At 40.6% G+C, this 12,693-nt stretch overlaps 1 protein-coding gene across 5 annotated transcripts in view; it reads right to left on the minus strand.

The window, feature by feature from the left end:
- The window catches only part of itga11a (integrin, alpha 11a), a 49,048-nt gene that overhangs the window by 20,790 nt on the left and 15,565 nt on the right, over positions 1 to 12,693 (minus strand). For all 5 annotated transcript variants that reach the window (XR_003979404.1, XR_003979405.1, XM_030377627.1 and 2 more), the window contains exons 5-13: positions 11,978 to 12,092; positions 11,726 to 11,853; positions 11,353 to 11,501; positions 10,698 to 10,842; positions 10,011 to 10,176; positions 9,730 to 9,800; positions 6,568 to 6,712; positions 3,331 to 3,479; positions 980 to 1,123 (exon numbers count right to left, since the gene is read on the minus strand). Coding sequence is in view for 3 of the 5 variants with exons in the window: in XM_030377627.1 (XP_030233487.1) it covers positions 980 to 1,123; positions 3,331 to 3,479; positions 6,568 to 6,712; positions 9,730 to 9,800; positions 10,011 to 10,176; positions 10,698 to 10,842; positions 11,353 to 11,501; positions 11,726 to 11,853; positions 11,978 to 12,092 (1,212 nt within the window). In the remaining 2 variants the exon portion in view is untranslated. The remainder of the gene's footprint in view (positions 1 to 979; positions 1,124 to 3,330; positions 3,480 to 6,567; positions 6,713 to 9,729; positions 9,801 to 10,010; positions 10,177 to 10,697; positions 10,843 to 11,352; positions 11,502 to 11,725; positions 11,854 to 11,977; positions 12,093 to 12,693) is intronic.

The following is a 12,693-nucleotide window of genomic DNA, read 5'->3' on the forward strand; positions in this document are numbered from 1 at the left end:
CAACAACCTCCACTTTGATATGGACATTGTAATAATCAATCTCTATCGGTGATCATTGTTGCCCATCGTTTCTTTGCTTTTGGAGTCCTTGTATTTTCATGCAGGCATATTTCTGCTTGTCAGTCTGTGTCTGCAGGAGAACTAAATACTGTGGACTGTACTGGCAGTACATTGACGAGAGTATCCAAGCAGCTGGTCTGCTCTATCGAGCCAACGTTGGGAGTATTTTGAAACCTGAAGAATAATGGAGCAGGTCAACTGACAGTTGTGTCTCATATTGACCAGGGACAGCCCAGACAGTTCTTCTGCCTTTCATCCAACCCTGAATGAAAAGGGTTGGAAGACTTCCTCCAAGAGGTGAATTCTTTCCTTTCTCAATTCATACAAGAATAATAAAGCATGTCAACTAGCACTGTGTCAACTGGCAAGGATATCAGGCCTGCATGACGTGGAGTGGTTCGTCTACCTGCAGATCCAGAGTATTTCGCTGGTGACCTGGAAGGCACCCGGAGTTTGTCCCACACATAGTGTGAGGCAGTCTGATTCACTAATTTTCACAATACGCAGGTCACTTGGTTAGGGTCCGCTGGTCTCTACCAGTGTCTGGAACTGGAGGGCCCAAGAACGTATGTTTGCACAGGTTCTGACCACATTCATACATATGTGTGCCTTACTTTGCCAACATAGTTAAAAAATGTACACAAATTGTCCTTGTTGTTTTGCTTGTTGTGCTTATGTTTATATACATATATATACACATGTGTATCTACTTTTTGTGTATTTGTGTGACTGCTTCCTCTTCAATTATTCGTGGGAATTGTTTTGCAAAGGGAAGCAATTTGGTTTGTTTTTTAATGTTTTTTCTTTTGCTTTGCCTGAACAATGTGAAGTTTTGTAAGTGCTAGAGGTGTGTCTGTTCAAATGCTTGTGTAAATGCACACCTGCGTGTGAGTGTGTCTGTAGGGTGGCGTATACACACCAGCTCTGTGACTCTGTAGATGTAGACCTTGCCCTTCTCCATTCCTCCACTGAAAAACATGGGCGCCGCCACCAGGAGATTGTCTGTCACTCCGTCTCCGTCTATATCCAGAGGGGCTATCACACTGCCATAGTAGGAGCCGATCTGCAGGAATCACACACACACACACATTAATTTGCCATTCTTTTTTTTTTTTAAGTGCCTCTGTGTTCACCCTGCACTGTGTAGTAGTTAGTCCATCCCTTACTCGCCAAATGAATGGCAAATTAAAATCACTATAAGTATATTCTATTCTCATATAGAAAAAACAAAGCATTTGCGCTCGATGCTTGACTAATCAGCTGTTAGATGACGAACAGAGTCAGGAAGGGAAGGTGAAATACGGTTCTGTATTGTGTCAGTAGCGTGGGAGGCCTGTCTAGACGCTACAGTAAGACTGAGTGTCATTGGCTAGAGAGTCAGTGACTGCCTTCCAAACAGGAAACAGCTGTGTGTAGAAACATCCTTTTTTGCAGGATAAACGTATTCAAGCAATAACTTCTGGATGTGATGTCATAAACTCTCGGAGACCTCGAAGGCCTTTCTGCTGACAGTACTGAGCATTGCTCTAGTAACAGTAGGCTGATAGTAGTAGTAGTAGTAGTAGTAGTAGTAGTAGTAGTAGTAGTAGTAGTAGTAGTAGTAGTAGTAGTAGTAGTAGTAGTAGTAGTAGTAGTGTATATATATATATATATATATATATATATATATATATATATATATATATATATATATATATATATATATATATATATATATATATATATATATGTGTGTGTATCCATATATATTCATACACAATTGTCTATTATCTTAACTAAATCTAAACTGTTAATCAATACATTACATTACATTTATGTAGCTGACACTTATATCCAAAGTGACTTACAATGAGTGCATTTAACCATGATGATACAGCTCAGAAATTCCAAAGAATCATACAAATACATAAAATTAATCATAGTAGACAACAGCTTCAAGTGCAACATTATAGATACATTATCAAGAGATAGAGAAAGGCATCTTGAATTGTTGCTTTTGTCTTGGGTCAAGGCGCATTCTGAACAGAGGAGTTTTCAGAAGGAAGATGTGTAAGGTTTCTGCTGTCCTGAAGTAGGTGGGGAGCCCTTTCCATCATTGTGGAGCCAGGCCACAAAACAATCAATATCTTGTTTAGCGGCAAGGAAGTGAGGTTTGCTGCACCCTTGTAGCAAATCTAAATCGAGCAGCAACACGTGCAGGGTGCGGAGGAGTGGAGTACTGTGAGAGAAGCTTCTTTCTAGATGAGCGGCAGAGGTCTAGTGGCACATGTAGGGGGACCAGCCAGAAGGAAGTTGCGGTAGAATAGACGCGAGATGACAAGAGCCTGGACCAAAACCTTCGTGGCCGTCTGGGCCTTGTGGCCTCATTACAATACAATTTCTTATACTGACTGAAGCGTCTTCAATTTAAATTTGTATTGATAGTAACTTTATGAAGAAAAGCTGATTTAAATGAACTGCAACAGATAAAAAGGTCTGCTGAAGAGAGCCAAATCAAGTGGGATATAAAAACATTTTTTTATATGTTAAGAGTCTGATGACTGTTATGGACACCTTCACAGAAGGTTCAGTTCCCTTGGATGGCAAAATGTGATTCTGAAACATTTATGAGCGTGTGGTAAAACCGTTGAAGACTGCCAGATGTAGTCGCCTGGTAACTGGTCTCCACGGTGACAAGTAAAAATAAGGACGCACAGATGTTGAGTTGGGTAGAATGCTTGCCTTTGATGACAACGGCAGGATTGAACCTACATAACAGTTTTTTTTAGCTAGATTTAGTTATTGCATTTAGGGTAATTAGGGCAAAAATAGTTACGTAATCGTTTTTTATGTTTAGAATGAGGTTCACACTTCTACATGTTAGTGTTAGGGAAATAAGTCGAAGTAGTTACGTTTAGGTATTGGTTAGAGGGGGTTCAAAAATCGTTAAAAATGGGAACGAATGGAACATGGCTATATTATGTTAGAGAATAGACATAGACGGACATACTGTAGTCTGAATTTTCCCTGAGTTTGTATATCCCCCAATGCCAAATAAACTAAGTCAGACAGTACAGACCTCATGAGTACCTAAACTGTGGCAGTGGAAATCATTGGCATAGAGCGGTAGTTAGCTTGATTCTAACACAGGGATCTTAAAGATGTAACAGAGGGGACAATGTTAAAACAGTATTCATTTTTCTCATGGAGCATTCACAATATTGTAAATTGGTACAATGTTGCTGGAGAAACACTTTGCTGAGTATAACATCAAAATGATGTAGAGTATACCTGCTGGCCCTTGAGTGAATGCAGAATGGTGAGGTTTCCGGTGTTCTTCAGGGTGAAGATGATGACTTTGCCAGTGTGGTTGAAGCGTGGGGCGCCAGCAACAAGCAGACGACCACTTCTGGCCGAAACCACAGATGTGACTGCATAACCTGGCGGTACAGGGAAAACGCACTTTAAGACCAGCATAACTGACACACTATGGACATTTTAAAAGCATTTTTTATGGGTGATGGTACGATAACCATAATTTATTGGGAAGGTATTTGTGGGTTTATCTCTTTTCCTCTTGCTAGGCCCTATAATACTCTTCCATGCTTCTCTTCTTGGAAAGATGGAACGTGTATAGCTCAATACCTACAATTGACAACTTTTGCATTATTAAAATGACAGCAATAATCCCAAAATGTAAATATATATTTATTGCTAAGTTTATTTAACAATAAAAAGTGTGCCGTATTCTCTCCCCCGCACATGTTAAAGTGATTTAAAGCACCATTGTCGTGGTACTCAAGGAACAGTGTTAACTTTGACCTCAATGTCAGATGCATAAATATGTCATTGGTAATTGCCAAATATATTATACTTAGATGATATAAGCACTCCCCAAAGCAGTGTCAATCTCAAGGTGAAGAATGATTTATATTATCCACACATTTAAAAAACAGACCAGCAGTGGTACTCAGAAATAAAATAAAATATAACCGCAAGCGGTGATTAACGGGGTCCGAGCAAAATTAAAAGTCAAGAACACACTAATGGAAGATATATAAATGCAACATATAATTGTCATATTTAAGGGAAGATGTTCCACTTATGAACCTGAACTGCAGCCTCATTCACATGGTCAAAATGTCTATTGATAAGCACACAACATCCAGAAAACTCAAAGCACACATTTCTCAAGTGAATTAAGGGCTTTCTTCAAAGCATATACCTGAAAAATCTTTGACATTCAGAAGAAATTAAACATTTGTAGTCAAGAACACTAACGGAAGAAATATAAATATGACAGAGTTAATTATGAAGGAAAAATGGTTAACTGAGAAGTTCCCCTTAATGCCATACTGTGCCACAACTTTTCTCGGTTTTGGGACCTCAGTGATGGAATGAGCTCCCTGCAGCTCTCAGGACCGCAGAGTCACTCACTATCTTCCGAAAAAGACTCAAGACTCACCTGTTCAGAGTCCACCTCAACACTGCATAGCCACCCCCCCCCCCCCTTCTGGCCACCATTGTACACTGTATTGTATTGTACTGTACTGTATTGTATTGCATTGTATTATATTATAGTACTTAACTGTGTAGCAACTGCAGTAGCTGCTATCATGGCTGTAACACAGGGAATTGATTAGCCTAGCGATTGTGGTACTTGCACTTGGTTCTATGAACATCCTTTCTGTACCGACAGCGATATATTGATGCACTTCTTATGACAAATGTACTTATTGTAAGTCGCTTTGGATAAAAGTGTCTGCTAAATGCCCTAAATGTAAATGTACTGTGTTTTGGCAGACCAATTCTTGGAAACTAATGAGCCGGAATGTTGATTGCCTGATGAATTTCAGGTGCTGTTCAATGTTGTGCTTCTTAAATGAGTGGCATTGACAGAATGTCATGTTCAGCTTGTTCATAATGCTCTAATCAGGATTTGAGCTCTCAACCTAAGGATCACCAGTACACGGCATTATCCCGTTGAGCCACTGACATTCCTGACCTGCATGAAGCCTCGTTCACATGGTGAAAATGACTATTGATAAGCACACAACATCAAGAAAACTCCAAGCACACATTTCACAAGAGAATTAACGGCTTTCTTAAAAGAGTACAGATCTGAAAATTTGCACTGTTAATAATATCCACCTAATGATAGCCGTATGATAGTTACACACAAAATGTTCATATAGGCAAAATGGGTTAAGACTGTGGACGTTTGGCTTTTCGATGAAATTGTGGGAAAAGTAAAAAAAATTAGGGCAGAAGACCAGGGTGAAAAAGATGCATCTGATTTTAGAGATTAATATGATGAAAGAATTTTGAGTCCAGGTCAATCTGGCCTGGTCAATCTAAGCCCAATTCATGATTTTTTACAATAGCGCCACCCAGGGTGAAGTACCACAAATTTGGGTTTATGGGTAGTGGGGATTATTGGTAACCATACCTGAAAATTTCAAGAGTTTTCGATTTACGGTATAGGCGGCAGTATGACTTTTACAGAATTTGATGGGAAAAAACAACGTTACAGAAAAAAAAAAAAAAGAAATATGTATCTGTGCAAACAGTTACTGTGAGTATTATATTGATTCATCAATACATTAAAGGTGTGTAGGCAAGATTTAAGAGCTATAAATTGAGTATAATCTGTTTGAAATGGTATAGTATTCCATTAGCTCTGCCTGAATGATATACTCTGTGAAATATCTGTTTAGAGTTCACGTTGCCTGGTTCTATATGAGACCATTTTGATTTAAGGCCATTCCAAACCAATCAGGGAATCCATCTGGTCTGTCAATCAAATTAGCGCATACAGCATTATATTCTTATTGGTGCAGAAAATAAAGGGTGGGAGGGAGCGGAGAGGGAGGTTGAGTTTGTATGTGTTGATTAGTTAACACATCTTGCTCTCTTCTGCCCAAGGATATGGGGATATGCAATGTATTAAGCTAATAAAAAATATTATCCACAGCTGCCTCTTGAAGGGTCATCAGATGTAATCTTTAGCAATTACATTACATTGCAACTATTAAGCTCACACCTTTATCTGAAGGGACTTACAATAAATGCATTCAACCATGAAGATGCAACCCAAAAAGTGCAAGAAGCTGCTCTTTTTATGCAGTGATATCAGTTCCGTGATCCCTCCCTTTATTTCCAACTCTGCTAATTCATTTCCATTTGGGTATTTCTATGAGTTAGTTGGCATCAGCTCCTCATCATCTCACTATGAGTGTCCAGCAGTCCGCTATAGATTATAATCAGCCAACAGGTGTGTTCAGCAGTTTCAACTCATTAAATGTATTCAAGTTTGGAACTAAAGAAAGCTGTTGGCGTTCAGATTCTGTTTGTTTTAGAATGTCAAACAAACCTGTCACCTGATTGGACGATCTTTGAGAGGTCAGCGATAACCGGGGTCATGTTGAAATGGGTTTGAACTTTGAGAACAGCACCAAGGTGGAGAATAGGTTCAGTAGTGCCACCCATGATATAGTCTCACTGGAGCCGGCCGACCCTCCTACTCACCGAGGTAGGCCCCGTGGTTCTTCAGCTCCTCAGGGAACTCCTGAGCGTAGGAGGACTTAGGGGGGATCACCTTCCCTTGCCGGGTCTCCTTAAGCACGGCTCCATTCCAGTCATAAGCCCCCACGGCTCCCACCAAGATGCCGTCCTGCAGGGAAAGGGACAGATGAACGGCTGACACTACGTTGTGTTGAGATACCAGAGCTAGTCCATGGGACGCTGTGCCGCCATGCACCTTCACACACTGTATGTATGCAGACTCATATTGGAAAAAAGGGCTGCTGTTATTGTTCTATTGTTTTGTTTTTTTAATTGCATATTATATTTATGGGACAGCGTTCTAAAAAGATAGTCGTTTGAAGGCTATCATGAAAACAACAAAAGGCATCAGAGATAGAAGACTATCCCTGGAAAGTTAAAATAAATGCTGAAATTGACAACATTCCACCATCATGAGTTACATGGTCTCCACGGTTGGAGAAGAGCCAACCAGTCCAGGGCAGACGATGGTGCTACGACACAACGTGTGTCTACGTTGGCTGAATGATTTTGCCCCTTTTTTGCCAGCCTTTGCTTTAAAGCATTAAATGATACAGAACCTAACTTTATGCATCCACAACAAACACATTCAACTGACCCTGACTTACATCCTTTTCCCAAATGTGTTTAAATAACAATGTCATGATGAATAGATAATAGCAGATGGGCAGTATCAACAGACTGAAAACATTTGTAAAGAATCAGAGGCAAATATATGAACCTCATGGGAAACATCATCTTGAGTTCCCTAAAGTGAATGCTTTATTAGTTTGGTAAATAATTGCCCACTGGAGGAGATGTAGATTGGAATTACTAACGTGGTAAGCATTATTAACCACACTTTGACTCCATGAAAATAAAACTTTAAAGGTCCCTAACCGGCTCAGTTACATGCCGATCACAATATGCCGAGAAAGTATTTTCCAATGTTAGCATATGTTGAATCACTTGTTATTCTTTCTCAAGAAATGGAAAAGCCTTGTTACCAAACTGGCTCTAGCACAACGTGAAACGTCTGTCAGCAATGTAAGGTTTTGTGGTTCTCTGTTTGGCCCAAATGGTCACTATGGTAATTGAATCAACTTCCAAAACAACATTATGTACCAGTTATTTTGCCATTTAAGGTACCGAGCAATTCTACAATATGTCCTAGCTTGTTTTTTTCAGTCATCATTATTTCAGAGCAGGCCATAATTGTGGTTCAGTGGCCTTTCCGGTTGCCAATTTGACATCAGTGCGGGGAGATAATAGCTAAGTCCAAGAAACATGAATGAACATAATAAAATGCACACAGGGTACACCCAGTAACTTATTGAATCCAAGTCAAGCTCGAATTGCTTGGTACCTTTGTTAAATGAAAGAATCAAACCCTATTAGATACAAAGCTCTATAAAATCAGTAGTCCATGTGTATGGTCAGAAGCTAATGTTAAACACCATTCTTGAGGGGCCGTGAGCATAGTAAAACGGTATTGCTAAGACACATGCCACATCTGGATATATATGACATAAGCGATATTCCGATGCTGGCACATGTCACGTTCAACGAAACCATCTGGGCTCTGTGATGGCATGCTTTTCTCTATTTAAAACCCAACTTTTTATTTTTGGTTGGCAAATAACATTTGATCCTGCTCTCAACACTCCAAGTTCATGGTTGACTACCAGCCTTCAAGCTTCTCCAGCGCCATCCCTGGAATGCAGCGTTGAGGACGGAGTTTCCAGTCATTCCTGCCGCCCGGCTGCAACCTCTGGTCTCTATTTATTGTTTTTGGTCTAAAGCACCAGATATCTTTATTGCTCCCTAGACAAGTAGCGCTGTGCAGGAAAGCTGGAAATAAAATATCAAAGCTGTAGCATCAGCGCTAGTCAACTGTGGAATAATGGATGAGGGGGAGGGGGAAAGTCATAAAAAATAAGGAATTCTTGAGAGAAGTACACTGTGTATACTTTAACGTGTCCCTGTCACATCGCTCTGCTTAAGATGTGTTAGTGCAAGCCTGCAAGCCAACACACCTGCAGAGATCCACTCTGGGATAGCATCAAAGAATCATAGAACTGAAGAAGAAGCAGGAGAGAAAAAGATGCCTATGGTCTGGGAACCAAAAATAAGTCAAATGGGCCGCTGTCTCAAGCGTCTCTCAACCTCTGACTAATATGTCTCTCCCTGGGGATACCACTCTATCTTATTCCTCTTTGTTGGGTGGCTGAGGTGGAAAATACTGTGGTGGATCTACTGCCAGGGGTCTCTGAAATCATTATCAGTATGACCTGAAGCACAGAGAGAGACAGAGAGAGACAGAGACAGAGACAGAGAGAAAGAGAGAGAGAGAGAATATAGGCCCCGTCCACACAAAGCCAATTTTTTTGGATGAAGCCGCTTAAGTCTTGTGCGTTTCGGTCCGGGGCCCGATGCCGCACATTTCTGAATCCAAACTCGGAGGTGCTTTCAAATCTATCCGGACCTATGCAGTTTCGTGTTAGGATTCGTGTGGACGCCTGAAACGCAAACGATGACGTCATTAGCCCCCCACCAGCTGGGGGACGTCAGAGTTGCGCTGAATTTCTTATTTCTTATTTTATTTGTATTCTTTTTGTAGCTTTAAATAAAGCCCCTTGATCAATTTAATTACTAACTGTACATTAAAAAGTATTTCTGCTCTTTTTAAAAGGTTGAATCTCCTCATGACTGAATGTATATTCATATATAATACAATGGCTAGGGCGTTTAGAACGGTCTACCGTCGTTGCTTCTTTCCCCATAAAAAGCTACAGTCAGTGTTTAATGACGTTGATTTACCTTTGAGCATTTCCTCTTATAGGCTACTGTGTAAATTGTTGTTTAGAATTAACGTTTGTATCAAGAAAGAAAGACCCATCATCACAGCTGTTGCCGTTGGACATGGCTAAACCCTGCTTTGCACATGCCTTCCCGCATCAAAGTTGGTTACTTCAATGCATAAATATTCAGTGATAGAAATTAAATGGCTTTTTATTTTCAAAATCCGATGAGACAGATTTACTTCAATAGAAAAAAGAAAAGCCAGAAAAACACATGGAAGATGCTGTTTGTCGTTGTTTATTAGCAGCTGGTATGTGGAGATGTGGTTGCAGATATGAACCTTACCTCTACGTTGTGAGAGGAGAAGCCAGCCTGGGACATCTGGAGACCAAACGCTGTCCCATTTTTACTGGTCCCTGAGGAAACCCAACAGGTTTTGGAAGTTTAGCAGTACCCAAGAACACAGAGAATTCCTCACTCCCATAAACACATGATGACAGCACAAGTGCACTTGAACCACGTGTTAAAGGGATATTGGCGTTTTCATACGGTATCTTATAATGCTTTATTAAATGTTATGCTTAAGTTCCGAGAAACATTGTGGAAATACAGTACTTTGCACATACCTTCTAAACTGAAGATGCGTTCTCCAAGAGCATCCACGATGTCCTTTAAGGCCGACTCATCCGTCACGTTAAAGAAATGTTTGTCGTCCGGGTCACTAGCAATGTATTTGATTTCATTGAGAAAGGCTTCAGGATTGATTCCCCGACGGTTGTAGTAGCCAAGAACCTATACAAAAAAATACAGAGGTGAATTCCAATCCATATAATATATCCTTACTGTCAGCTATCTTCAATCACAAGAAGTACTTTGTTAGTATTCGTAGATTATTTCTGTGTCCGATACAGCCATTTAAGGGCACCATGTCAATACAGTCAACAATTCCACTGGTTTCACCAACAAAATGAGTTCAGACCTCTTATTAGACGCCAATAAACCAACGTCACCACCAGCTTTGACGGAGAATGTCATTAACCATACTGATTGGCAAGCATCAACTGTGGTCTGGAGCAGCTACAGCTTTTACTGCGGTGTAGCTTTGAGTTTGGCTTTATGACACTTTTGCAGCACATATTTTGCAGCACTGAGAAGAATACTCAGACACTGACGTTAAGTCCCCTGCTGGAGACCTAACTGTGTTAGTGCTGGAGCTAGGCTCGTGAACCAATCAACCTTTGAATCTCTCGATTGTGACCCTAAAAAGGTCTCCGGTAGCCTAGATGATTAGAACAATACCAGTGAACACTTACGGCAATTGCGTAGCGAGTGATGCCGTCCTTCTCGCAGTCCTCGATGACCTGCTGGAGGTCCGGGCTGTCATGAGACTCTCCGTCTGTTATCACGATCATCACCTTCTTTGCCCCCCGACGGCCGCCTTGTTTGAATCCTTCTGAGCTGTACAGATACATATTCAAAGATTTTGAATTTTATTGTAGATATCTTGAATAACGTTAAAAAAAAAAAGGGTATGTTGTCTGCAGTTTGAAATGTTAAAGGAATTTACTTAGGACAACACCTCAATCCCCCAGCAAAACCTGGTTTACAGCCTTACTCGAGGCAACAGTTACTTAATTTAACCCGATGGGCGGTCAAGGATCTGGTCAGGGAAATGATCCCCCAATTGTCCCCGAAACTTAGAAAGCACTGACAATAATAAACAATCTTTTAAAATGGCACACAACTTTTATGTTGAATTTTTCTAAATAGGAAAATCAAAACGCCTGTATGACTGCATTCTCTTGTTTACTGAGGTGAGTGATAGGTTTATTCATTATAGGATAGGATATATTTATATATATATATATATATATATATATATATATATGATGGTCTTTTCTGAACAAATATGGATGATATTGATGTGGGTGTTGAGCAGGGGATTGTGGGGGTTGTGAAAGGCATTACCGCGCAATTTTAATGCCGAGAGCTGTGTTAGTCTCCTCTCCTCCACGTTGCTCAATCCTGCGCGCCCTCTTCACCACCTCCTCCACAGACTGGTAGTCGCTCAGATGGAACTCATGCACCACCTTTTCCCCATACTGAACAACTCCAACCTGTCGGTCGAGAAACAGCTGCATTGAGGTGACTCTCACTTGATAACGTTTTCGAACAATACATTTTTTTTTTGGTTGATAGAATTATCCTATAGTAGCACACAGGCAAACAACTTGAATTACAAGTAGACTTAGGCAACAATAATCACGTTATAATAGTTATCGTTTTTTCTAAATGCAACACATCCAATGCGGGAAATCCTATCTAAGCTTAGCATACACACCTGAATTTGTCCCGGTCCGATGTAAAACTTCTGCAGGATGTTGATGAGAAAGGCCTGCACTTCATACCATGGGTAGATGGAGTTGGAGCCGTCCAGAACGATCATGATGTCCATGAAGGTTTCACATCCTGAATGGGAAGAATATGGAGATGGAGTAATGCGTGGAGTACAGTTTCATCTCAAAACAACACCAAGATCATTGTCTGTCAAAACCACAGAAAACAAAATAAAGAATGAAAGCTTTGGTCTTACTTTGAAAGGCTGGAGCAATGGTTCTGGAGAACTTAAAGCTTGAGTTCACTCTGGAGCAGATCCCAGTGCTGTAGTAGGAGCTGCCACACTCGTAGGACCACAAAGGCCCACAAGCCTGAGAGATCAGATATGTGTCATATAGGGATGGAAATTATTCATGTCAGTGTCCCGATTCTTTGCTTTCTCAATGTCACACTTGTTTTTGGTTCACTCAAAATTATTATAATATCGTATCTGTTACAGTGTCTGCCGTGGATTCTAGTGGGAGCTGGGATCACTCTGTGTGGTTTGTCTTTCTTTGTTTATCAAGTTATGAGCGGAGCTAGCGGACTCCAACTTCTCCGGAGTCCCCCTTTCTGCACCTCAACCAGACACACCTGATGATCATCTTAATCAACACTTCCTGTTTATATACTCCGGCCTCTCAATCATTCATCGTTAGATTGTCAAACAGTCTAAGGCCACGTTTACACGTAGCAGGGTATTTATAGAAACAAATATTTCCCCCCCTCCGTTTTGAAATATAACATTGTGCACGCAACATCGTTTTCAAAAAAGTTGTTGTTTACATCAAAACACATAAATACGCCGTCGAGCACCATTATAACTATGCCAAACATATGGGCGGCAGTGTAGGGAGAAGGATAAAGCCAGGCAAGCCAATCAGAATCCTCAGAATCAACAACAACGAATAACACGAGCGTCTTCCTGTAACA

Source organism: Gadus morhua, chromosome 14 (assembly GCF_902167405.1).
Source record: "Gadus morhua chromosome 14, gadMor3.0, whole genome shotgun sequence".
In the NCBI taxonomy this organism is placed as follows: domain Eukaryota; kingdom Metazoa; phylum Chordata; class Actinopteri; order Gadiformes; family Gadidae; genus Gadus; species Gadus morhua.